General features: G+C 42.9%; 1 protein-coding gene and 1 long non-coding RNA gene across 5 annotated transcripts in view; both read right to left on the bottom strand.

Annotated features, from left to right (window-relative positions):
• Positions 1–16,324, bottom strand: part of LOC101168545 (voltage-gated potassium channel KCNC1) — a 61,006-nt gene extending 44,682 nt beyond the window's left edge. For all 4 annotated transcript variants that reach the window (XR_013657630.1, XM_023957820.2, XM_078951098.1 and 1 more), the window contains exon 1: positions 15,487–16,324. Coding sequence is in view for 3 of the 4 variants with exons in the window: in XM_023957820.2 (XP_023813588.1) it covers positions 15,487–16,029 (543 nt within the window). In the remaining variant the exon portion in view is untranslated. The remainder of the gene's footprint in view (positions 1–15,486) is intronic.
• LOC105354654 (uncharacterized) overlaps positions 1–25,666 on the bottom strand; it is a 135,877-nt gene that overhangs the window by 92,619 nt on the left and 17,592 nt on the right. The gene's annotated exons all lie outside the window — the stretch shown is intronic.

Raw genomic sequence — 25,666 nt, forward strand, 5'->3', positions numbered from 1 at the left:
TTGAATTGTCAAAAAGCGTCAAGCTTGACAAGTGTTCATGCCACAGAGTACCTCAGGTTCAACTTATAGTAAAGCTGAACCTACGTTGGGAAAAGACAAACCGCTTCTTTGAGTTTCTTAAGAAGCAGTTAGTCACACGTGTGGAGAATTTAGCCGTTCTTCATCACCTAAATACAGAAGGTTTTCTGTCACAAAAATCCTCCTGGAGGTCAAATTCTGGGATTACTTTCCTCCTTCGTCTGCTTCAGCGCCACATTGGGACTTGAGTGACCCAAATTTGCCATCTCAGCTCTGAGGAGCACGGAGGGGAACAGAGTGAACATGTAAAGCACTTTCACAGGACAGCGCCGATAGCGGAAACCTGCCCCCTGCATCAGCTCGCTCAGCAGTGGCCATCTGGGTGGCTCAGCACATTGGTGGGATTCGTGCTCGGTGAGCATTCCCACATTCAATGACAAAAGCAGCCGCAGTACACAAAACACAGGAGAAATCCAGGATTTCATTGGAGCTTCAGCCACAAACGGCTCGTAGACACACAGTCCGTCTGCTGCACATGAAGAGCTCTCCACCCTGTTGGCTGTTAAAAGCCTTTTTACGCCACAGTTCTGTGAATCTCACAGCTGTTCTTCACTTGGCAGTTCCTCGTCAAAGTGGTTTATGGGCAGTACAGATTAGCCTATTTTAATACAAGGAAAAACCTTTAACTGATTGTGTGTTTTTCCTTATGCTTACATTTCTCTGAGCATCAGGTCCCATAGAGATTCAGACTCTTATTTTGAAGGGTTATTATTAAGCCACTTCTGATGCTTTATCTGTTTATTTGATGACTGGACTCTGGGTGAGCTCAGGTGCACAGAAGTTTGTGAAAATTTGGCAAATGTCAGGTCTGACACACATACTGAGATCAACTGTGTTCCATTTTGTTAAATGGTAGCTAGAAAATGCGTAACACGACTTAAACCTTTACCTGACAGCTTCAAACTACAAAGCAACCAAACTTGTAAACAAGGAGGTAGAATTTTATTTTACAAATATTGATAATTCCACAGGTTGAAGCTAGTCAGGATGTCCATCAATCTGTCCTTCCTCAGAACTTGCTGTTTCCCTTTTGGGGTCACGTGGGTTGCTGGAGCCAAACCAGCATCTGCCAGGTGAAGGCAGGATAAACCATGAACAGGTCATGAGTCTGTTGCAGGACCACAGTCACATTCACACCTAGGGACAATTTGGAGACACCAATGAACCTGTGAAGTGAGTTTTTGGACTGTGGGAGGAAGAGAGAACATGCAAACTCCACAGAAAGATTTGAACTAGATCACTTCTCACTGGGAGGCAGCAACACTAACCTCTGCGCCACTGGCAGCTCAAGTAAGGCAGTATAGAGACAAATTGTTCACATGGATCCACAGATTTATACATTTATAAACGTGAGATATGTTGCTGAGTTTTCCAAGAGTCCAGCAAACAGTCAAGCGTTCCGTGTCAAAGCCAAGAATGGAACTTTGAAGAAGCACAAATTAAGAGAAAAAGGAGGATAGTTGGAACCTGAAGGTCAGGGAGATGTGTGTTTGTCGTCTTCACACTTATGCAGGTGTGAGACATTTCTATAGGCTGCTGTGTGAAAATGAACCCACTCTTTCCCTGTTTTTGGCAGATTTGCTGAAAAACCACTCAGTCCTCCTGATCTGTGGATGCCCATCCTCTACTTTCAGGTCCCAGAGTCAGATTTTCCCTCTCAGACCTGGTGGAGATTTTGTTGACCTTCACATTATGAGTTACTGGATCACTTTACCTTAGTGTTCAGCTGGATGTGTTTTATCTGACATTTTTAAAATGATGAGTTTCAACAGGAAGTCCTTTACTTTTTATCAAATGTTTGACACATCCACCCGTACAGCAGTGGATCAATACCGGTACTGTGGGCTTGTGGGTTGTCTAGAGAAGAGTGTCTCCATCTTAAGGGAAGCACAGGTTTGTCTTGCAGCTCTCTTGAGGCCCGTATGGCCACCAGGGACGTCATGTAAAATGGAACGTACCATTGCCGTGCGTGTGGTAAGTGTATCGTTAGGTATTTTTAAGAATAATGTACGTTGCACGCTCATGACGAACGAGTAATGTTGTCGTACGGTGTCCTTACACCACACTTTAGTCGTTAGTGACATGCACGTACTCGCCCGCTACTGACCATGCGCAAATGCAACTTTACCGTGGCGTGCACGACGTGCCCAAGTGTCTGCAGGATGTCCACACAAACTACGTTCTGACTGTTTAACTTCTGCATTTCTAGCACAAGGACCGTTCACTTGAACACTTGAACAGCACTAAGGGGCTCCTTGAGCAGTGCGCAGGATTTTGGAGGCTTGAAAAAAGGAACTACTTTGCGCTGGGCCACCTCTGCGCCCTCTACAGGTTTGACCATTTTTTCCCCCCGTAGACAGCTCGTATGCCCCCTGGGGGGCCAGTTGTGGCAAAGGTTCTTTAAACAACAACTGTAGTTCCAGTTAGACAAAGTTTGTTTCTAAGTTACACATTGGAGGTGGACAGTGGGGGCTATTTTCCTTGCGGTGCAACATCACTGCAGGTGGTGATGGGGGGGTTATTATTCACAGACAGACAAAATCACTGCTGTGACCCTATTTTAATATTCTTTACTGATGTGCCACATTTCTAATCCACGTGTCTGTGGAGGTCGTTCTTCTGCACTGTCGGAAAGTTGTGACACTCAGAAGAGGGGAGTGTGCGTTTAAAAAACGAAAGGAGGGGGGGGGGGGGGGTGGCCACAACAGAGCTGAGGTTTTTACCTAAAAGAGCCGAGCTGAGGCAAATGACCACATCGATTGGGGAGGGGGGGGGGGGTTTAGTGTGTCTAGATCAGCAGGAAAGAAAAGGAAAAAATGAGTTTTGCATCAAAGAAGAGGAGGCTCTGCAGAAAGTGACCCCCCCATCCGGTTCTCCTATTCTCGCTGTTCTGCCTCTTACCCCGAGTCGGTTCCCCAACCAAACACCTCCCATCCTGCCCCCCCCCCCTTCTCTGCAGCAGACTACAGCGCAGTCAGCTACTATGGGGACTGCAGTGCTACGCTATAGCACAAGCTGATGGGTGGTGGGAAGAGCAGGTGGGGAGGGAGAGGACATGCAGTGGAGAGCTGACGTTGGGGGGGGGGGGGGTACGACTCAATAGTGATAATAAGCAATGCAGCACTTGGCTTTAAAGTGCGGTAATAAAACACAGGCTGGCAGTGGGGGGGGGGGGGAGTCAGGACACGAGGACGGACGAACTATCTTCATGAGCGGACAAAAACAGAGGGGTCCCCCTCCTTGCCTCAGCACCCCCCCAGCTCTGCTTCTCCTGCAGAGAAACCCTCTCAACTTAACCTCTCTGCTTATTGACTGCAAAGTCATTTCAGCTGTCGCTGCCCCCCAGCCAGGGGGGGGGGGGTGCTGTGGCTGGCATGCACCATGCAGAAACTGCAACAGTCCATCCCAAACGGCATGGATCCCTGTAGGAGTCCAGTTTGAAAATCTGGCACATCAGCCCACAGGGATCTGCTGGAAGTCAGTTATCCTGTTTGCCGTGCACGAGGACACGTGCACGCTCCTTCATCAAAATCTCAAGGTCATTGTTGGTGCCCCCTCCTTATTTACTAAGTGTTTGTCAGGCTAAAAAGGTGTTGCAGTCGTACCAATAAAACAAAAAATGAAATCATGGTGCCTGAGGGCTTCTTCTCTTCCCCGGCTGCTCTCTTGGACCAAATGCTGCAGAGATGGCAAACATGAGAAGAGAAATGTGGAAAGTCACAGCGGCTCCTTCAGAGCTGAGCCCAACCTGACGCTAAGGACACTCTATGCTACGTCACACTCAAACCACACAAAGGACAGGATGCACCATGTGCAAAACACTTTCATACTTTATCACTGTGTTCACCGTACTTATGCCGGCAAATCGGCTCAGGCATTCTGATCCTCACTCAGCATCTTCAGGGAAGGATCAGCCGAACCAACTGATGAATGGAAACGTCTCAGGTGTGACACTGTTCCCAAACACATGTTTCCCTATGACTCCCGAGTCAACCTTGATGCTTAAACATGTGAGGAGCTCCTGCAGTCTAGTTCAAGGATCTTTTTCATGTAATCTTTTTTGAGCTAACGTTGGAGACTGGCAACTACTGATGATGTCATCGAGTGGTAATAAAGTCCAAATTTGAAGACACTATTATTCCATATCTCCCCGCTTGGAGGGCTACATGTAGGGGTAGGTAGAAGCCGTAGTGGTAGGGAATGAATTCGGATTCAGCCATCTACTTGTAGAATTGTAGACGATGTTTCATTTTGGACACTAAATCAAGTCAGTTCTGAGCTCAACACCTTGGCGCCTTTCATCTTTACACTTTTGCTTCGAAGCAGCTGTACACAAATGACTGTATGTTTTCAGTTTGTTTTTCAGCTCAAATCTTTAGAATCTTTATCATTATTTTCCCTCAGCTAATACCATAGTAATACACATGATAAATAGTAGTCTATTCTATAAATCATAGGCTGCACAACATATCGCAGATCTATCGTTATCGCGATATCAAGCTGTGCAACATGCATGTCGCAAATGATGGCAAAAATTGCAATGATGGTTACTTAAAATGTGCTAAAACAATATTATGGCAGCTTGAAGTATTTAACGAATCAAATAAATCCCTTTATGCATTTAACCAATCAGGTAGATCACTTGACCTCTTTGACCAATAGGATGGAGCCCTTTGATGTTAGATGCCTGCCTCCTATGTAGACGAGGGTGATTTGGAGTTATGTTGACTTTTATTTAAATAAAACTGTTGCAGTGACATGGAAATGATGTATTTAGATGTTTTGCTATTTGTTCATGTATCACACGTTATATCGTCATCGCAATATTGATCATTATTCTAGCAAATCGCATGTTTTCCTCCTATCGTGCAGCCCAAATTAGTCATTTACTGTAATTCAATTTCAAATATCAGGCAAATGCTGTCGGCTACAAGAAAACAGAGGGTACTAATAGGCTATGCCATTACAGCAACAGTCATGGGTCATTATTGACCCCTACACTCTCCCCACAATCTCACTAAACAGTGTTACGTTTTAGCTGATTCACGAAAAACTTGATGTTCTTATAAAAGTCACATTAACATCTTTTAAGTTAAAGTAGAAACACAAACAATTAAAAAAGCAACAACGAAAAAAAAGAGTTTAAATGAATCCTAGGAATCCAAACACTAAGCAAATATTTACTATTCTCGTTTCTAAAAATGTGAGATTTCCGGTCACTGGAGTTCCATTAGATTAAGAGGAATCCATGAATGTAAAGAAACAAGTTACAGCAGTCCAGACGAAGGTCAGTCATCTGCTCAGGATAAACTGATTTAAAATGGGAGAAAAGAACTTATTGCAAAAAGTATGGACATTATAGCTTCTGTAACCATGGCTTCACTCTCCCCATCATTCTGTACCAAACCATGCCAGATCGCCATCTTTCTCCTATTAGAATTCTCTTGGTTCTGTAAAGCAGCTGTAGTTTGCAGTTTGGATTCTGTTTTTAGCTAAATTCGCATTAATAAAACTTAGCAAACATCGTTTTATTCCAGTCAAGTACACGAAAGGAACACGGGTGAGGAGCTAGAACCTTTTAAGTGGCGGTGGGACAGAAAACAGAGTGGAAGGCGAATTAACTGTGTTTCTAACAGTTTCATTTTATTTTTTTCATAACTGTTTTTGTTTTGTTTTGTTATTTTTGATATTCTTAAAAAAGCTTATATTGATGATTTCTTAATCTTTGTTAATATTTATACTGTTATTGACTCAAAAATTGGGTGGGGGGGCAATGCTTTTTGCTGGGGGTCAGCTTCCCCCTTGGGCCCCTGTAGCTCCGCCCCTGACTCAGAGTCCTGTTTATTAGTGTCCGCGTCTCTTCTTCCAACATTGACTGCAGCCATTTTTTACCAAACTTTGAACCACTTGTAGACATAAAAGCAGCAGCCACAATCCTGCTTCCTGTAGCTGAAAATCCCATTGCTTATTCTGATTACATATGTTTGCATCTACGTTTTTGGCTCTCCACCATAAACATCCATATTGACCCTTGTGCTATCTTAGATGACCCCCCCCCCTTGCATTGACGTGTTCTCCCTACCATGACAAAGGTGGATAAAGGTGGAAAGATTTATGTAATCACCAGTGAAGATCACAAATCATTGAAGAAAAAAGGTTCAGAGCACTGTCTAGTGGGTCTAGATGACCCAACTCCCAACGTTAAAGTGCCTAGGCTAACACAAGGGCTAATACTACAAGAGGTGGTGAATGCAGAAATGCGAAATGTTGTGAGACATAACAGCAAAGACAAATCAATTGTGATTGTTGTGACTCCTAAAAAAACAGCTGAGAGGCAATAAAAGAAACCAAAAACATGCTTTTGCTTTTTCATTACAGACTACATGAATTCTCTTTACTATCTTGTTCAATCCACCTAAATGTGCACATTTCCACACGCTCAAACCTTTAGTAAACAGTTGAATATTCTACAAGGCTGTCTGCAGCCGTCATTGCTTCAACCCTAAGGACAGCAGCAAATCCGACCAATTGTGATGAAATATGATATTGTTGATCCTCTTTGCTTCAGCAGTGTCAGTGAAGGTCCTGCAACATGGAGGCTCTTTTCACACTGAACTTACTGGACCAATTCTTGTGTTCAGAACATCTTCAGTGGTGGTTGGTGACAGATAAAGCTAATGTTACATGGACAACAATGTAAAGTGAGGATTTGACACAACAGATGCTTAACATGTGAGCAGGTTTCAATGCACAGCTAAACAAGAATTCAACTCAAACACAAACCTAGATGATGAGGCTTTTAGGCTGCAATGTTTCCCAGATTGTACAGAAATTCTGCAAACATCAGCCAAACATCCACACTAATGGGCAGCAACCTACTTTAAATAACAAACTTCAACATGGCCGTCTACGGCATCCAAAAATCGAACTTTTAAATAGACTGAGAGCTTAGAGAAAAGCGCTGTGATGATTGCAACTGAAAGAGTAAAGGGATGGAATCTACTAAGCATGACCTGAACTCGCCTAAAACTGGCCAAGGTACAAATAAATAGAAAATTATATTAAAAATGCATCAGATTGACAATTATTTAGCATGAAAAAGGATGTGGACATGTGTGCATCTTAAAAACATTTATCTAATGCCCAACACATTTTAAAGAAGGGCCCACCAAACTCCACAAACCTCAGAACTCATTGAGTCTTTGGTCCAAATCTCATACAGGTGTGTCTGATCGTCAAAACGCCCTGAATCAGTTATTGGTGTAAACAGAGGAAGACTCGGAATCTGTGCTTCTGCTGCTGCAGTTCTCTGAAATGCAGCAAAAGCATAAACCGACACGCATTTGTCAGAACGCTTCAGCTGCAAACTGTCCCCCTGCTGACTCCAAAGATGAGACTCACCTCCAAAAACACCTTCAACTGTCTGATTTAGAGAAGTTTGGGCCTGATTTGTCTACAGCTTAAAAAAAGCCTCATCTGGACAATGATAAGGATTTGTGCAAAAAGGATCGACCTTTTTTCAAATTCGCTGTTTGTCGAATTCAATTAACTAGGAAAATATGCAGATATTAAAAGGATTTTCATTTCTTAGAAACTTTAAATATGACAATAAGAGAAATGTATGTAACAGCAGTTCATACGTGCATTTCAAAAACAGACATCAGGCTTGGAGACTATATAAAAAGCGGTTCTTCTGGTTAAATAAATACTAAGTAATAATACTTTTGCTGTAATAAATAGGACATTTGATGCACTTTTGACCTTCAAAGGCTCAACAGCCTGCAAATTCACAATCACATACTTTTCAGTTTCTTGGCCAAAGACACTTTGACACATGGGTGTGCAAAACGGGAACCAAACATGCAAACTTCCCACCAGAGGACAGTGCACCACAGCTACCCAACATTGTTTGGGGAAAGCCTCTTGGGTTCAGATTGGCGACAAAACGGAAACATTTGCAGATGTTTAAAGCCGCTGACTGACAGAAAACATGACCCCAACAAAAACAGCTGACGGCAGAAACCGTTTTCAAACTGGGACTTTCAAAGTGAGGAGCTGCCCCCTCCTCACTGATGTTTAGTCTCTTAGAGGCTTATAGAACAGAAATACTGAAAACAGCTTTATCAATAACATTTACTATAAGTGTTCCAATCCCCTGCATCAAACATGGTTTGAAGTCTATTAATAATTTCCTAAATGTGAGAAAACTAAAAGTATTCTTTTTTGTATCTTGTAGAAATAATTGTAGATGGTCTCTCTGTTGTAAAATATTATTCAAATGAAAATCATGCTGGGAATCTTATGTGGAATATATTAGTAATAAAGGAATACAAAATATGTCTTAGATAAAGCTTCCTGACGTCTCCACTTTAATGAAGCCCATATTTTATCTGTTGTGCAGAGGAGGGGTCCGACACATGCAGCATCTTACAGAAAAATGATCAGCCAGGAAGCTTTAAAATCTAAAGACCTCTTTAAATGAAATATTATACTACTGATGTAAAAAGTAAACAACAAATTAATGAAAAAGTACATTTTTTTTATATTTACAGTCAAAAAGGGTGGAAGGAAAAAAATGTTTATAAAGTTAAATGGAAAGTCTTTGGAAACACATTTAAACCATGTGAAAGTATCGCAAGCATTGAGAAAAAACAACAAAAAGCTTTATGATGAAGAGAAGTTCATATAAAACATGGTCTTCCTCATACTCTCGTTCACCAACACACCAACTTTTAACGTCCTATTTTTTTGCTGTTGTTTTTTAAATTTTCAATTCATCAATTTTCTAGATGTGCTGTATCCCTTTTGGGGTCAGAGGGTTGCTGGAGCCTATCCCCGCCTCTGTTGGATGTAGGTGGGGTTCATCCCAGAGAGCTCTTTATAACTTAAGGCCGTGTCACAGCCACTATTTACATTTTGCCCATATAGCACAGATGAAAACTGGTCATATGTGAATATGCGTGGGAAAATCAGGAAAAGTTTTGGTCTTCACGTGAAATCTTCACAGATGTATCACGAATGAACCGTGTTAAAACCACAGAGGTACGACCAAACCACGCAAAAAACACGTAAACCAACGTAGAACATGAACTGTGTGTGATTATTGAGCTGTTTATATGAAATTCATTAGTGATTTGTGCATCAATTACGCAGTTTGAACGTTATATGTGCGCCGCATACGTGATGTAAAGGTTACACATCAGTGGGTCAAGCGTGAAAAGTCCTTTAAGCATGAAACGGTCATGGAAAGCCACAAATTTTTCGTATGCATCTCACAAAAATCATGCACTATTGCGTAAGATTTACGTAACAACTGTGTTTAAACGACATAAAATACACATAAACTGTGTAGTTCTCAACCGACTAAAAATTCTGTATATATAACCAGAACAGCTGAAATAGCTGAAGACATGCAGAATCTCTAAAGTGTGAAAGCTGCACAGCTTTTCTATTTCTCTGGTTTACAAACCAACAAACAGTTTTGTGCCTCAATTCAAAGCAACACTGGAATCTTCAATCACCCAGAAAAAGGAATGCAGAAGAAAAAAAACGCAACATTTCTTCACCAATGGACACCAGATGCACAAGCCAGTAAAGACTAAATTATCCATCTATCCATCCATATTCCAGCTTAATCTCTTCCAGGAATACAGGGTTGCTTTAGCTCATCCCAGCAGTTGAGTGAAGGCAGGGTTCACCATGAAATGGGCACTAGTCCATCACTGGGGCACAACCACACCCTCACATGGTAAATGGTGTTTACCTATATAGCGCTTTTCTACCTTTCTCGAAGGCCCAAAGTGGTTTACAGTCACATTCACACACACACATTCACACACTGATGGCGGCTCCTCTGCAGAAAACTGGCACCAACCTCCCACCAGAGGCAAAGTTCAGTGTCTTGCACAAGGACCCTTCGACACATGGGTGGGCAAGGCGGGAATCGAACCTGCAATCTTCTAATCAGAGGTCGACCGCCCTACCACTACACCAGGGTCGCCCAGGGGCAATTTAGAGATACCAATTGAGCTATGAAGTGTGTTTTTGGACTGTGGGAAGAAACCAGAGTGTTTGGACAAAACACACACATGCAGGAGGAAAACATGCAAACTCCACACAGAAAGGTCCTGCCGGGATTTGAACCACAACCTTCTCACTGTGAGGTGAGAGCTGTGATAAAAGTATGATTTGAATCATCTTTATCAAGTACTATTCCATAGTAGAGGTTGACTGAAGGTGCTATAAAACAGCAAAGCCATTAAACTGAGTGTACTTGACTTTGATTGTTATACTCCATTTCAGTTCTGATCATTCCATTAAGGCCAAGCTGTTTCAATAACAGTGACCATCGAACCACATGAGGGATCTTCAGTGTGATTCCCAGACGCAAAAGGTGAAAGGAAACTCATCTCAGTTGAAGAAACCTCCATGAGAACCAGAATCTGTGAGGGTGACCATCAGAGGGAGTCAGGTCCAAAGTTTTCTTCAACCCTTTGCGTAATTAAAGATTAAAATGTACAAACTCCTGTAAATGTGTTGTTCTGCGATGGAGAGAAAGTGGGCAACATAATGAGCAAATGGATTTAGATTGTTGATCCAAAAAAGGGTTTCGAAATGTTCTCAATTAGAAGACCCCTCCTGCATCCTAATCATGGTGTGGTAAAGATATTTTACCAAACTGCAAAAGTTGTTTGACTGAATAGGTTTGCATGGTTTTGCCTTTATCCGCATTTTAATGGCTGTCAAACGTAAAGCTTTGGCACAATTTCAATGAGGAAGATCTGCCTCACTTCCAGGTACGCTGGATTGTTACGTCACTCTACACACCATCGTCAATTTCACTTTGAACCAATAGTCCAGTTTTCTTCTCAGTTAATTACAATCATGTCTTTGCCAAATTTTGATTTTGATTTGATTTGAAATGGTTTATTTCAAGCAATTAAGTAGAAATAATACACAACAGCAATATAAACATCAGTTATACATTCATACAGTAACTAATCAAACTTAGGATAATTAGACATATTAATAAATATTGCTTGAAAGGGAGTGGGAGGAAGCGAACTTATATAATCCCACCCCGATTATACTGTAACCATTTTATTACATGATTTATCAATATCCGAATGATTCATGAATGATATTCTCTCTGTCTGCATTCTAGATGGTACACCGGTCATCCTCAACCCTGTTATCCACCTTGAGTGATTCTTTGGTGTGGTCCAGTCTCTAACCATCACCAGGGTTAAGACTTTGGGGTTAATTCATCCATAGTTCAAGTTTATCCCAAGAACGCAAGATGTCATCGGTCCAGAGTCAAGCCACCAAAGATTATAGACTTAATTCATATACAGTTTTCTGTAACACCAAGAAAGCTTTACTTGTATTTCTAATATCTCTCCTTATTGAAATTATGATAGCCCAGTTGGCTGGGTGTAGGACGGTCACGCAGGAAATCCTGGATTCACTTACCAGGGCGCGCTATGAGCTAAAATCCAGCGGGGGTCCTTAGGGAAGACCCTTGGCGTTGCTGCCAATCTGGATCTCGCTGTGCCTTGGTTGAGTCATGAAGAGCAGTGGCCATAAAAACTCTGCCAGACCACCTGTGTGAAGCTGATTCGCTGTGGCGACCCCTAACGGGATAATTTGAAAGGCATTGTTTTTGTCAGTAATGAAAGAAAAGGGCTCTGTCAGTACATCAACTATACACATGGAAGAAAAACGGTTTTACAAGCTCCTTTATTTATGGTAAATTAACCCAGCAAAAATGCAAAATTCAGAAAAAATGGTTACCAGATTTATTCATTTATTTTACAAAGAGAGAGCTTCTCATGTAGATCAGTTGACAAATGATGTTGGCCACCAAGCTGAGATTTGAAGGTTCAAAAGTCCCACTGAGAGACAAAAATATTGTAAAAATGCTTCATTTTTCTGTCCATAACCTGCCAATAAACTGTCAACAACAGAGCTCAGACACACTCAGCGCTCATGTGCTCACCCTTCCATCTGCAGCTTCCTGCTCTTCACCTCAGTTTGCATTCATGTTTCCTCACAGTCAGATGTGCTCTGCACCTCTATCAAAGACCAAACTCAGCCTGCATGCTGTCTGTGGACAGGAAACTCCAGAGAAAATCTGTGTTCTTACAACTGAGTTTAGATCACAGCATCCGTCCCACGGGGAAGGTGGAGTTTCAAAGGAATTACGTCACTTACTAGTGAAAAAACGGAGTTCTGATTCAGGCTCAGGTCTCCTCACAGCTGCAGGAAAGACAGATCCATCAAACCGATCTGGTCCAAACTCAAAAAGCTGATGTTTGATTCATGTGTAAATGAACTGTTCCGGTCTGAAGGGCCGTTCCATCCGAAAATGAGGAAATGGGGCTGAAGTAACATCCTGGTCCACACTAATGATGAGTTTGGACGACCGTGTCGGATCTAATCTGATCAAATAACTTCAGAGTCCAGTTTCTTTGCCTGCATTCGTCTCTCTCTGCACCACAAGAGACAAACTTCGAGATTAAACGAAATTTCATGATAAAATCCTCCGTTCTGGTTGTAGAAAAAAAATTTCCATTTCAGTTTAGAAAACTGGATTTCTGCAGAAAAATGGGGAACAAAAGAGCTTGGAGATGTAAAACAGTACTTCTGAGCCTGTTTCACCATTTCTGGTTTCATCGACTCAGTGTAAAGAGATTTAAAATAAACCTTTTTTGCTAGTCAAAAGAAAAAAGAAAGGATCCCTTCAGATTTCTGGTCATAAATGGTTTTCTTTTCATGAACTCAGAAATCAAACTCAAAGAAACCCCTCATTGATGGGAAAAGGAAACCAGAAATATCACATGGAGTTAAAATGATTGTTTTGTGTAGCTATAATGTCAGATTCAAAGGGTTTGAAGCTTATCAACATTTTGGAAGAATAAAGTCTCCTTTGGTCATTTCAAAATAAAAGGTGGTAGCTCTAAATATTAATGGCAGCTAAATATTAACTGCAGTCTTACTTTCTGGAAAAGAGATCTGTTATTTTAAGGTCTACAGTGATTCACTTCATTTGAGAAGATATATACCCATAAGGCCTTGCGACACACTGGCAACTTGTCCAGTGTGCCCCTGCCTTCGCCCACAAGTGGCCAGGATAGGCTCCGGCAACCCCGTGACCCCGAAAGGAGCACAGGCAACTGCAGTGGGTCCGTTGTGTGGCGGATTGGCGTAAAACCACAACAATCACACTGCAAACAACACTGTCTTCTATAAGACCGGCAATAGTAGAAAATATAAAATACACACATGTAGCTCAAGAGAATTCTGTCTTCTATGTGCCCATAAGCTCTTTGTTTTATTTGGCCCGTTTATTTATCAGTAAACAGTGAACCAATGATAGGAGAGTAACCTGGAACCTACTGTGTGGAGGTTAAAGATTCATACTCCAGCCTGGATTGTTGTAGACTAAGTGAGCGCTAAACAGGAAAGAGTCAAAGAACAAAGATGACTTTGCATGGATCATATGGACCAAATGAGGAGGACCTTCGTTTGCTTTTGGTCGTCTATCACAACGTTTTTTTGTTCAGTCAAACTGTTTCTTGGCTAAATATCTTTGTTAGATGTTTATGGAAAACTACATTTGGGCTGCACGGTGGCGCAGTGTTTGGGGCTATTGCGCACAGCAAGAAGACCGATGGGGGACCTTTCTGTGTGGAGTTTGCATGTTCTCCCCACGCATGCGCGGGTTTTCTCCGGAGACTCCCACCGTCCAAAAACATGCTTCATAGGTTAATTGGTCACTCAAAATTGTCCCTATAAGTGTGAAGGTCAGAGTAAATCTGTGAGTGATTGTGGCCCTGCGACAGACTGACCACCTGTCCAGCATGTCCCCTGCCTTCGCCCGCACGTGGCGGGGATAGGCTCCAGCAGCCCCGTGACCCCGAAAGGGACAAAACGGATTAGAAGATGAATGAAAAAAATGAAACATTCTCAATCATTTGAGTTAAAAATCAGTTGATGTGAAATGTAACTGGATTTCAGTTATGATTCATTAAATAGAGAATGACATTTATTTGAGGTAATTATATTGTCATGAACATCACTGACGGTTTTACCTGAGCTTTGCTTTGGGTCAGTTTGTCTTAAACCCTGGAGAACCCACAGGGTCAAATTTATCCGCAGGTTTTTTCTTTCAGTTTATCTTGTTGTAGTAATTTAGCCATTTTTCTTCCATTTTTGGATTTTGATTTTTGGTCCTTTATTGTTTTTGCTGCTACCCTAAATGAACAAGCAATTAAAAATTTGTCAAATTTATTTAAAGGCAAGTTGTTCTTGGGATTTCCAGGGATAAAAAAATGCAACATTTCTTGAAAGTACTATAAATGTCTTAAGTAATTTACAGATCTCATACAGGTTATTTTTCTCTCTAGATTTGGAGCTGAACTGAATTTTTTCTTTCTTTTTTTCTATGACCTTTTATGTGACAATGTCTCATTTAAACTGTCATTAAATCAACTTTTTTGATTAGATAAAATTATTATGTTGGTGAGCTTTACTTTACTTTTAGAGTCAAAGATGGAGGCGTTATGGTTTGATCTTGAATTAGAATGACACAGAGTGAGCCTGATTATCCCAAAGAGACTGAATCAAAGCACAACCAGTTCCTGCGTTTCTGGACATTGTTATGTCCCCTGATTAGGGTTTGGGTTTTTTCCCTTAGAACAAAAATGTTTGCAGCAACTATACATTAAAAAAGATTTTTCACTTTGTCTTCAGTCCTGATTGAACAGGACAAAAATCTGCAATGAAAATAATAATAAAGAAAGGAAATAGTATTATCATTTTTTTGGTAAAGATTTCAACAACATAGGTCTGAGCAAAGAACTCCCTTCACAGCCAGGCTTCTTGATCCAGAATGACCTGAAACAGTGGTCTGGGTGTGCGAGGTGGTGGTGGGGGGATCTTGATGTCATTTAAGGGATGGAACTGACGGGGTTTTTACAGGTGGATGTGAGAGAGATGACCAAATGAAAGAAAAACTCCCTTCTTTCAGGCAATGTTCTTTTTTAAGATCTTCTTAGGGACATACTTTAAGCAGCTGTCCATATTTTTTTTACGCTTTTAGATTTCAACAGAGTTCCACTAACTTCGTTGGAGTTTTTGTTTTGAGTTATTCAAAAATATGGATGATCTTTTTACGCGCATTGATAGGAAAGTTCTCCGGTCACCCGCTGAGCACGCTGCCTAATGAGGAAACCTCCGAATTCCGCATAGGCTGAGCCCGGGGGGCGGGGTGGGGGGGTGTCCGGGAGCACCTTCAAATTCCCTCTCAGCCTTCACTGAAGCCTTTCAGGCACTTTTACGCACAGCCTGGCACAGCGACCGGACTGTTTTAGCGCGCGCCGCACAGGTTTCGGGCCACTCACTCACCCGGGCGTATTTGGAGGAGTAGGGGTCCTCGAAGAGCGCCCACATCCAGGGCTGCCAGACCTGCCACCGTGTCGCCCGGCGGCCATCCTCCTGCATGCACAGCCGCTTCAGATCGCCGTCCGCGCAACCGGTAAGCGCCGGGTCGTCCTCGGGCGCGTCCGGCTCCGGGGTCTCGAAGCTGTCCAGCGCTTCCTCCGCGTCGCGGTGCTGCCTGTAGTTCATCCAGCAGCATGCCTCCACGTCCGTCTCATCGATGCCCCAGAAGGCGAGCTCCTCCTCGAAGAGCGGCCCGCACACATCGCTGGGACAGTGCAGCTTCCCGGTGCGGTAGTAGTTGAGGATGAAGGCGAAGGTGGCCGGGTGGCGGTCGAAGAAGAACTCGTCGGACTTCGGGTCGTAATCAAAGTTGCTGAAGGCATCGGGCTCGGTCAGCCAGGACAAGCGCGTGCCCGGCAGCGTCTTCAGGGTGCTCCGGTAGGTCTCGTGTCGGATCCCCCCGCAGTTGATGACGATCTTCTCGCTATCTGACGCCGAGCAAGTCATGGCTGCGCTGGGGCATGCTTCAGTCTGCTGCTGCGGCTCCCGCTCCTCTCCATCCACCTGCAGTGCTGTTCTGCGCTGCAGAATGTCCGCCGCGGCAGCGAGTCTCCGGGCCAACAGCGCAGCGCGGAGGACAGAGGAGCGCAGGGAGGAGGAGTCTGTCCGCGCGCGCGCGCGCGTGTGTTAGAGAGACAGGGGGAAAGGGGGGAGGGGGGGTCTTTATGAACGAGGTTTCATTAGCGCCAAAGTCAGACTCAGAGATCAATGCGTGATCTAGTCAGTCCCCTTGTCCTGGACTGAGCTGAGGGAACAAGACATGAGGAGTTTGTGCAGCAAACCCTCCTGACTCTGCTGCTGCTGCTGCTGCTGCTGCTGCTGCTGCTGCTGCTGCTGCTGCTGCTGCTGCTGCTGCTGCTGCTCTCCATTTCCATCATGAATCCCAGCAAAAGACAGATAATGAGTCCCAACATCTCCTGCTGGGTGGAGCCACCCTAAAGATCACAGAGGAAAACCTGTCAATCAATAACGAGCTGATCAGCTTATTTGGAGGCAGAAGTCTGAGATCAAAATCACCAAAAGATGAACAGACACATCATCCCCATAAGCTGAGATATCAATTCTTAGATGAGAAAGTTCGTTCAGAAGAATTACACTAAAAGTAGGATTGAGCAGTTTTCTCAGTGTGCTTCTAATTTAGTTCAATTACAATGTTAGAGCGGCGATGTAGAGAAATCTTATTTTCTTTCACATTTTGGAGACTTGACTTTAAATCTTAATGGTACGCCACCTTTTTGTTTTAAAAGAAAACAATTAAAATGTAGTTAACAACCCACTCTGATACAATTGGTGTATTATCCATCCATCCAATTATCCATCCATCCATCCATTTTCTTAACCTGCTTTATCCCTTTTGGGGTTGCAGGGTTTCCAGTGTCCCGGCTGCTGTTGGGCAAAGGCGTAAGTAAAGAAAATTAAGCTCAAAATTGCATTTCTGAGTGTGTCTTTATTCGAATCGTTGTGAATCAGGAGCAGACGCAAACATGTCGTTTTAAAAAGATCTTATTTGGAACGTAGAAAATACGCTGGGCAGGCCACGAGCTCCCTGCTCCGCTCCATTCTGATGCACTTACAGACAAATAGAACGTCTTCGTTTTCCTCGTCTAATGTTAAATTGGGGGTGTGAGGGGCTGTAAGCTAGCAGGAAAGAGTGTAAACAGAAGGATGTCAGGAAGCGGGGCTGGGCTTACTCTACGTCAACAGTCTCTTCCACATCTCAGAGGTAAATTTCTGATGAACTTCTGCCGCTCTTCAGAGACTATGTCTTAAAAAAACGACACAGGTTTTTTTTCTTTATGACTAAAAACGCCACAATTATAATTAAAAGACCACCATGAAGACTGAAAATAGATCGACAGATGATCAAAGTGGGACTTTAAAGCGTCAGAATTTTTTGTCACTATGACGATGAAGAAACTTCTCTTCCCAGTTGTGATTTTGTTTTTTTGTTTTCAACCAAATTTTTTCCAAATAAACGTGGGCTGTCTGGCACTTAGGGAGCAGTGTCTAAGGACCCAGTGGTTGTTTTCCCACTGATGAAAACTTCCACATGGTTTCTGGTTATCATATGTTTCCACAGATCACCTGCCGACCAACTGACCTCCCAAACCCCCCAAAGACTACAAACATACAACAAACAGCAGAAATTCTACAGCCAATTTCTTCCACGTGTGCAGTGCTGCTATCATTTCCAATGTGCAGCTGAAAGGACTGCACAGAAAGCCAAACAACCTGCTTTTAAAACAGATCATAGTTTTAGTCATTTGGCATCAATTTAACAAACAGTATAACATTTTTTAACAAGATAACAAACAAATATCTGTGCAAAAGGGCCCTTAATCTGTTGGTTTCCAAAAAAATATATATTTGGGAGGAGGAGAGCTTCAAAAACCAAACAAGATGCATTAAAGACAGACTCCAATCATATTTTGAAGTTTTATCAAAGTGTTCTTAGCTGGCTTTCATGGTTACGCCGTTTATAGCCAGAATTGAAAAATCTGTGTCGTTTTCTAAGTTGCTGCAGAGCAGCAGGAGTTTTATTACTAATTTGCATCTGAGTTGCGGGCGGGACTGTTGGCGCAGAGCAACCCCGCCCCAAATTTATTTGTCATCCACATGTTTTCAGGCTCTCCTGCTCGCTCCTTATACCCTCAATCTAACATTATTGTTGCAACAAAAATGGTGAGCAATTTTGGAGCTGTTGAGCCGAACAGTTTTAATCCAGATTCCAGCTCAGACGAGGAAAACAAAGGCGTACATGGATCTATTTGTCCGCCAGTGGATGATCAGAATGGAGCAGAGCAGGAAACTTTTGGCCCGTTGTATTTTCTACATCACAAATACGATCTTTCTACAACTGCATTTTTTTTGTCCGCTACTGATTCACAATTTGAATAAAGAAATACTCAGATATTCAATTTTAGGGTTAATTTTTTTTACATGTGTCTCAACACAGAAGTTTGAGTGCTCACGTTTTCCGGTTGGGGGGTGTTGGTTACAATTTGTCGACATTGTAGTTTTCGGAAGCTGCACTTGTCTTAATCTCCCACCATTCTTCCAAGCGCAGCCTGATTTCGACCTGGGGAGTGGGAACACCTCGGCAGCAATCTTGCAGAAAGCTTAATGGCGCAGAAAATGTTGGGCTGCGATGCTACAGAAGTGCTGTAGACGAGCAGCGGAGCAATGACTTCATCCCACTGATGAGTTTGCAGTGAAGCTGCTCATCCTGGGGAGCAGGTGTAGATGAAGCGTCCGGCTTTTGTGACGTTTGTTAAAAGCAGGAATCTAGTTAAGGGGAACTAACTAGTTTGTTATTTAGTAAAGATTTCCTTTGGCGTCCTGCACCTCCTGACAACACTCATCTGTCCTCTCCTCCTTTCTGCATCACTTCCTTCATCTTTCAATCTATTAGAGCACTTCGCTTAATTGGAGCAGAGAGGGAAGGGGGGGGGGGGGAGATGGCCAGCATTTCATGCCCACTACACATTTTTTCTGTCTCACTTTTTTTTCTGTTCCTTTCCAAGATGGTTGCTCGACCACGTCAGGGGGGAGGGAGTTGGGTGGGGGTGGGGCATAAGCAGAACCAGTATTTGCTGAGCTTCACAGAAAAAGGGAGAAAATGCTGCAGACCCAAGGATCATTAGTGTTCTCCCGTTTTCTCACTCTTTCCCTCTCACAGGGTATTCTCTCCATCTCCATCCCCACCTCTCCCCATAATCTGGCTGCCTATCCTCCCCCCCTCCCTCACATTGTCTCTGTGCTGCAGAGCCAATGTTGCTGTGTCGGCCTGTTGAGAGCAGCCTGCTGCACTGAGAGCTCCACACTGTACATTATGAGCCTGCTCCCCAGCAGCCAGCTTACCCCCCCCCCCCCCCTCCCCAATGCCCGTGTGCACCTAAAACTGTCACACCGGCTCATGATCAGATCAGGGTTCTTATCGTCTTCACTCCTCCCAGCTGCAGCACATGCTTGAATCCATAGAAATGATCAGCTGGTCATTGACCTAACTACCTGCCGCATGGGGGGGGGGGGGGGTAGCTGTATTTAGATCTAGATTTATATTTAGAGGGCAGTCATTTCTTTTTTGTTTGTTTGTTTATCCTCATCCTCGTGCTGCAGCCAATTAAAACCTCCTGCAGTGAAGGTTATTATTAAACACTTGTAAATTAACTAGAAAAAGGAAATGTCTAAATATTTCCGAAGATTTTTAAAACTTTAGTTGAAGTTGGGTAAAAAATGATTTGTTTTTACGAGACAAACACATGGAGGAGAGTTTCAGAATCCATCTTTGTATGTTTGCAGATGATGTGGTCCTTTTGGCTCCTTCAGACCACGAGTTCCAAATCGCTGTCCAACTGTTTTTTTTAACTTATCCTGTCCAACAGCTCAGCAAACAGATGAGAGCTGAAAGCCTCTTGAATTGGGCAGATTTTACTGTTAAAACAAGAGGATATGAATCTTGTGTATTTGAATAAACCCCCTGTGTAATTTAGACTAAACTTTATTTTTTATTATATTTGTAACGTTTTTGTTGGAATGGACAGAAAAGAAAAGGAGGGAAGAAGAGAGAGGGATGTTAGGGGGCGGGGTAGGAGGATGATTATAGAAGGGGATGGCTAAAATCATAAAGCATCATAAAGCAACAAGTTGCTGGATGTTTATAATCATTACTGTCAGGTTTAGATGCAGAACAAATCTAAAATGGACGGGGCCTGTCCACACACACACTCAAAGTCTCAGGACTCACTACAGTGGCTCAGGCGGTTGAGCAGGTCGTCCAATGATCGAAAGGTCGGCAGCTCGATCCACGCTTCTGCCAGTCAGCCATCGTTGTGTCCCTGGGCAAGACACTTCGCCCTCAATGCCTTAAGTGCAACTCCACTGGTGTGTGAATGTGCGTGAATGTCCTGGGGATGGTCAGGCATAGGCGCAAACTGGCAGCCACGCCTCTGTCAGTCTGACCCAGGGCAGCTGTGGCTAACAGTAACCTTAAACCTACCATCACCAAGTGTGAACGAATAATGGATACACGTTGGAAGCACTTTGAGCTTTGTTCTGGGTTTTGTAGGCACATAAACTGTCTAAGCTTCTATTTTCTTGATCCCTTGACAGCTTGGAAGTGGTTTGATCCATATTTGCATCCATAGGAATCAAGGTGTTAACCATAACTGAAGTGTGTGGTCATGTCATTTCATCTGATCTGTCAACTGTCTACCGTCACTCTTCTTGCCGTTGGTCACACGTCATCCATTTATCTTCACCTCTGTGACTCTTAGCAGGTCAAACACAAACTAGATCTGCCTGTTGTATTAGATCTGCTGCCTAAGGTGTGTGTTTAAAATATATGGCACAGTGGCTTTTGCAGGGTAGGAGTTCCTTGGACAGGGGCGGACCATAGGTGACCCAGTCTGCAGCTGCACAAAGGAGGTACAGTATCGCGTCAATAGACTGATGAGAGGTCTGGCCACGTTTGCAACACAATCTGAAACAGAAGGTGCATTTAAAAGACAATACATTCATTTTAGCTGACACCTCACCTATAAAAGAGTCTGAGACTTTGGACAAGGATGCAAAAGTGTTAGGTGGTATTTGATAAGGTACAGTAAGTTCTGTGTGAGAAGTACTTTTGATTTTTCCTTCCGTTCTCTAGCGTCAGACATGCGATCAATCTGTCTTTAAAAGGTACTGTCTTGTTACAAGGATGAGTCATTTCCTACCAGTTTACTATCCGAATGGGTCAAGCTTCAGTCCACAGGTTGCAGAATTCTGTTCTTTGGGGGAACAGGACTTTAGTGTAGAACTGAATAAGCTACGCAGATGAGCAGTGAATCTTCCTCCAGATAAAAGCTTTAAAGCCCAGTTACACTGATGAGCAAAATCACATAATAACATATCGTACGTGACTGAGAATCTCCACAAACTAGTTCAAACGTGTCCCCCAGCCCAGTATTCCACTATTTTTCCAACTAATCCCGCCCTTATAGCTTTTATTTGGCAAAACACACCTGACCAGGTGATTAGTAGCAGGTATGTAAGAGATTTCTGAAAAAACCAACAGCACACCAGGTTTCAAGGCCTGGACTTCAACATTGTTTGTCTAAACTCTGCAATAAGAGATGTCAGGACAAAGCACAGGTGACAAGAATCCAAAAGCAAAGAAAGATGACAGATTTGACAGACTGTAAAACACTGACTGACAGAACAGGTGGATTGTACTCTGAAAGCTGCAGAGCAGGTTAAACAGGACTCAGCTGTTCTGCATCAGAGGCTGTGGGGGAAACTGACCACTGCAGGTGAAACCATGACAGGTATGTGGGACCTACTGTTGTGTGTGATGTGCATATAACCAGAAGTCATTAGAGTGGGAGAATTGATACTGCACAGAAAAAAAAAGTGATGGTATCCAGTGCTGGAGCAAACACCTATACATTTTTTGTACACCAAGACAATAGAGGCTCTGACAGGAAAGTGTTCGGGTTTTTTGGAGCCGGGTGGGGTGCTGTCTGTGGTCCTGAAAGCAGATGAAGCTGAGGACCGAGGGTAGCACTAAGATTTTTCTGATCTGTGACCTGAACTGATTCATCTGCCATAAATTCTGAATGAATGAAACAGTTTGAGGCTCTTATTTATAATTTAGCACATGCATTAATGTTGCTGCAGCATGTGCTAAGCGAGGTGCAGATATGTCTCTTTTCGCTTAGGCTAAAGCCTACAGACAGTACTTCACCGTTCACTCTGATAAAGACAACGAATGAATACATAGCTGTGAAGGGAAAAAATACCTAAAGTGTTATTCCCTTTTCTGCTCTCTGAGTCAGGACACCAATGGACTTTAGGAAGAACTTAAAGATGGGGCAAAATTGAGCAAAAATGCTCTGTGAAACCTTGAAGCAGAGGTTTTCCAATGATACGCCTTCAAATGCCACACCTAGTTTCGATGTTCACTCTTGTGAAAGGGAAACACAGTGGAGATAAAAGTAACGTCATGATTCTTGGACCAGCCACATGTCAAGTCTAGGTTTGTAGAGCAGCAGGAGTGGCTCAACACATAGTCTAAGCATTGACTGTATAGAAGAACTGGACTGAGCGAGTGTGACGTCATCCATAGAAAACGGCTCACTTCCAGCTCCAATGAAACAAAGTCAATTCAGTCACCATTTTTCTGCAATATGGAGGCCTCCATTTAGAGCCAGATGGCGTCAGTAGGTGGTGAATGGTCAGAGTCGGTCTAAATCAACATTTCTATGGCAACTGCTGGGAACTATCTGTACAATTTTTGATTAAAATGTGTTTCAGTTTGATCCTAGAAGTACAGAGACACACACCTTTTATTAGAGATGTCTGAGGCTACGTTCACACTGCAGGCTGAAATGACCCAATTCTGTATTTTGGCCCCTATGCGACCTGTATCCGATCTTTTCGTGACAGTCTGAACGACACAGATCCAATCTTTTCAAATGTGACCCTGGCCACTTGGGTATGTGGTCCTGAATCCGATACGTATCCGATATTTGCGAATGCGACCGCCGTCTGAACGGCCAGGCCACATGTATCCGACCCGTACTTCATTGATACTCTACAAACGTCATAATTCTGCGTTGAAGTAGGCGGGAACAAGAACATAAACATCAACCATGGCGGACGATGCTGCTGAGACCAGTCAGTGGAAGGGAAGCCAGGTCACCGATTGGATTCATATTTGGGGTGACGGCTCTATTCAGGCCAAACTCCAGGGCTCTTATCGCGACCGGGCGGTTTTTGCATTTCATCATTTGCATTCTCCAGCGAAATGGCCGAGTGTGGTGTTGAACCCGCAATTACTTTTTTTTCCCTTCTCGACGGTGGTCAGAAGCGCGGGGAACAGAAGGCAGATCCTCCTTTGGGGTTCACTTCCCCGTTCAACACATAACATGAATGCGCGCCCCCACTGCCCCTCTCATTCCCTACTGTGCGCTGCACACGCTCTCTCATCTCTCTTAAACACACATAAACATCCCCATTCCACAACAGTGGGTCCAGACGATCCTGGCTCCAATGCCTTCTTAAAATCAGAAGATTGTTATTGTGCTGGCTCCTTTGTGAAAATGAATGTAATAATGCAAAAAGAGCTCCGCTGTTGACAACACTGTTGTTGACTACTTCCACAAACAACGCTTGACGTCGTTCACCGTTGAGTACTCCTCTGCGCATTACGGGTCACTACTGGGTCATTTCACGGTCACACAGGAGATCACAAAAGTTCACATTTAATTGGAAATGTGAACGGAAAAAAAATCAGAGTTATTCGTAAAGCACATTTTGTCAACGTCAATTCAAAGTTTTACATAAAATATGAAAAAAAACGTTTAAAGGACATATTAAGAAGGTGATCAATTAAATAAACATTTAAAGAAAGTTAAAAAGAACTGAATTTGATAAGCCTAAAGAAAGAGTGTGGATGCGAACATTTGAATAAAAACCAATCAAATGCAGCCGAGAACCAATGGGTCTTTGAATCAACTGAGTGTTTTAGCTGATCTAAGGCTTTCAGGAAGTCTGTTCTTCAGCAGAGAAACTGAATGTAGTTCTCCATGTTTGGTTTTGACTCCAGGAATGAGCAACAGATCCGATACAGATGAACAGAGAGGTCTTGGTGGTGCATTATGGGTCAGGAGGTCATCCATGTATTTTAGTGCTAAACCATTTAAAGCTTTATAAAACAGCAGCAAAAGCTTTTACCTTCACTGTTAAGGTACCTAAATGTGCATTAAAAATATGCATTTATTCCATAGTGTTCACACTGAGAAAGCAAGAAGGGGCTTCTTTTTTTTCTTTTTCACTAGAACTGTTCACTAGGGCATGTCCCCTTCCCACAGTTAGAAGCAGCGTGGTGCAAATTCCATGAATCTTGCTGCATACCTCAACTCTGAGAGTCAAAACGAGAAAAAAACAAATCCAGAAAATCACATCGTCTGATTTTTAAAAGATTTATGTACAAATAATGGTTGAAAATAAGTATTCTTGCCCAGTGACTGCCCCATACAGATCTCCAGAGGAGATCTGCAAGGAGGAATGGGCCAAAAATACCAGCAACAGTTTGTGAAAACCTTTTGAAGCGCTATAGAAAACATTCGACTGCTGTCATTGCCAACAAAGGGTATAAAACAAAGTATTGAGTTGAATTTATGTCACTGACCAAATAATTATTTTCACCATAATTTACAAATCCATGCTTTAAAAATCAGAAGGTGTTAACGCCAGAGTTATTATGCAGAAGCCCAAAATGCACATTTCCACACGTTTACATAGACTTTTCATTGAAAGTCGTCACTTGAACAGGAGTTGCTTAGGGTGGTGTGAACATACATTTACAGTTAAAAATGTCATTTTTTTATCACCTATCCTGTTTTTTTTATTTTTTGGGTTGTGTAAGGGGAAGAGGTCTCTCCTGGAGCTGGATTTCAGTCATATTTAAATCTACATTGTAGAGAAATGTGATAGTTCTGCATGAGATAGAAATGGAATCCTCCGGGTTTCTCTTTACATCTTTTTTTTCATCTTTGAGCAGGGATTGTGGCTGCAGCTTCCACCTCAAGCTGTGCCCTTCTGGTCTTAACCTTCATGAATGAGCTCCATCAAGCTTCAGCTTTGCAAAACTAAGAAATGCAATTACAAAAACAAATCTTTAATGTTGTGAAACATGGTGGAGCAGAGCCTTAAACTGCAATGTTGCAGAAAAGATTGTGAACCAGACAGGACTTGCTCTTCTCTGTGCAGTGCAGCTCCAGTTTTACTGCAGAGTCAGTGGAGAACAGCGACATCTAAAGGCCATACTCAAGAACTGCTGGATTCAGAATACTGCAGTCCCCCCCTCCCTGTCTACATTTGTCCAGCTCCCTCCCAAACGCCTGCTTAGACTGTTGTAAGCCCCGTTTCTCTCTGGTAAAAGATGGATAAATATTCATAATGGGTGAAGACTATTAGAAGAATGGGAACGTGGAAAGCAGGGGACAGATTAGGAGAAATCCAGTGAGCTGTCCATCACAGCCATACATGCTTAGCAGCCTGGTTTCTGCTTCAGTCAGAGTTTAAAATGCAGCGGAGG

Source organism: Oryzias latipes, chromosome 8 (genome assembly GCF_053564925.1).
Source record: "Oryzias latipes strain Hd-rR chromosome 8, Olatipes_Hd-rR_3.1".
In the NCBI taxonomy this organism is placed as follows: Eukaryota; Metazoa; Chordata; class Actinopteri; order Beloniformes; family Adrianichthyidae; genus Oryzias; species Oryzias latipes.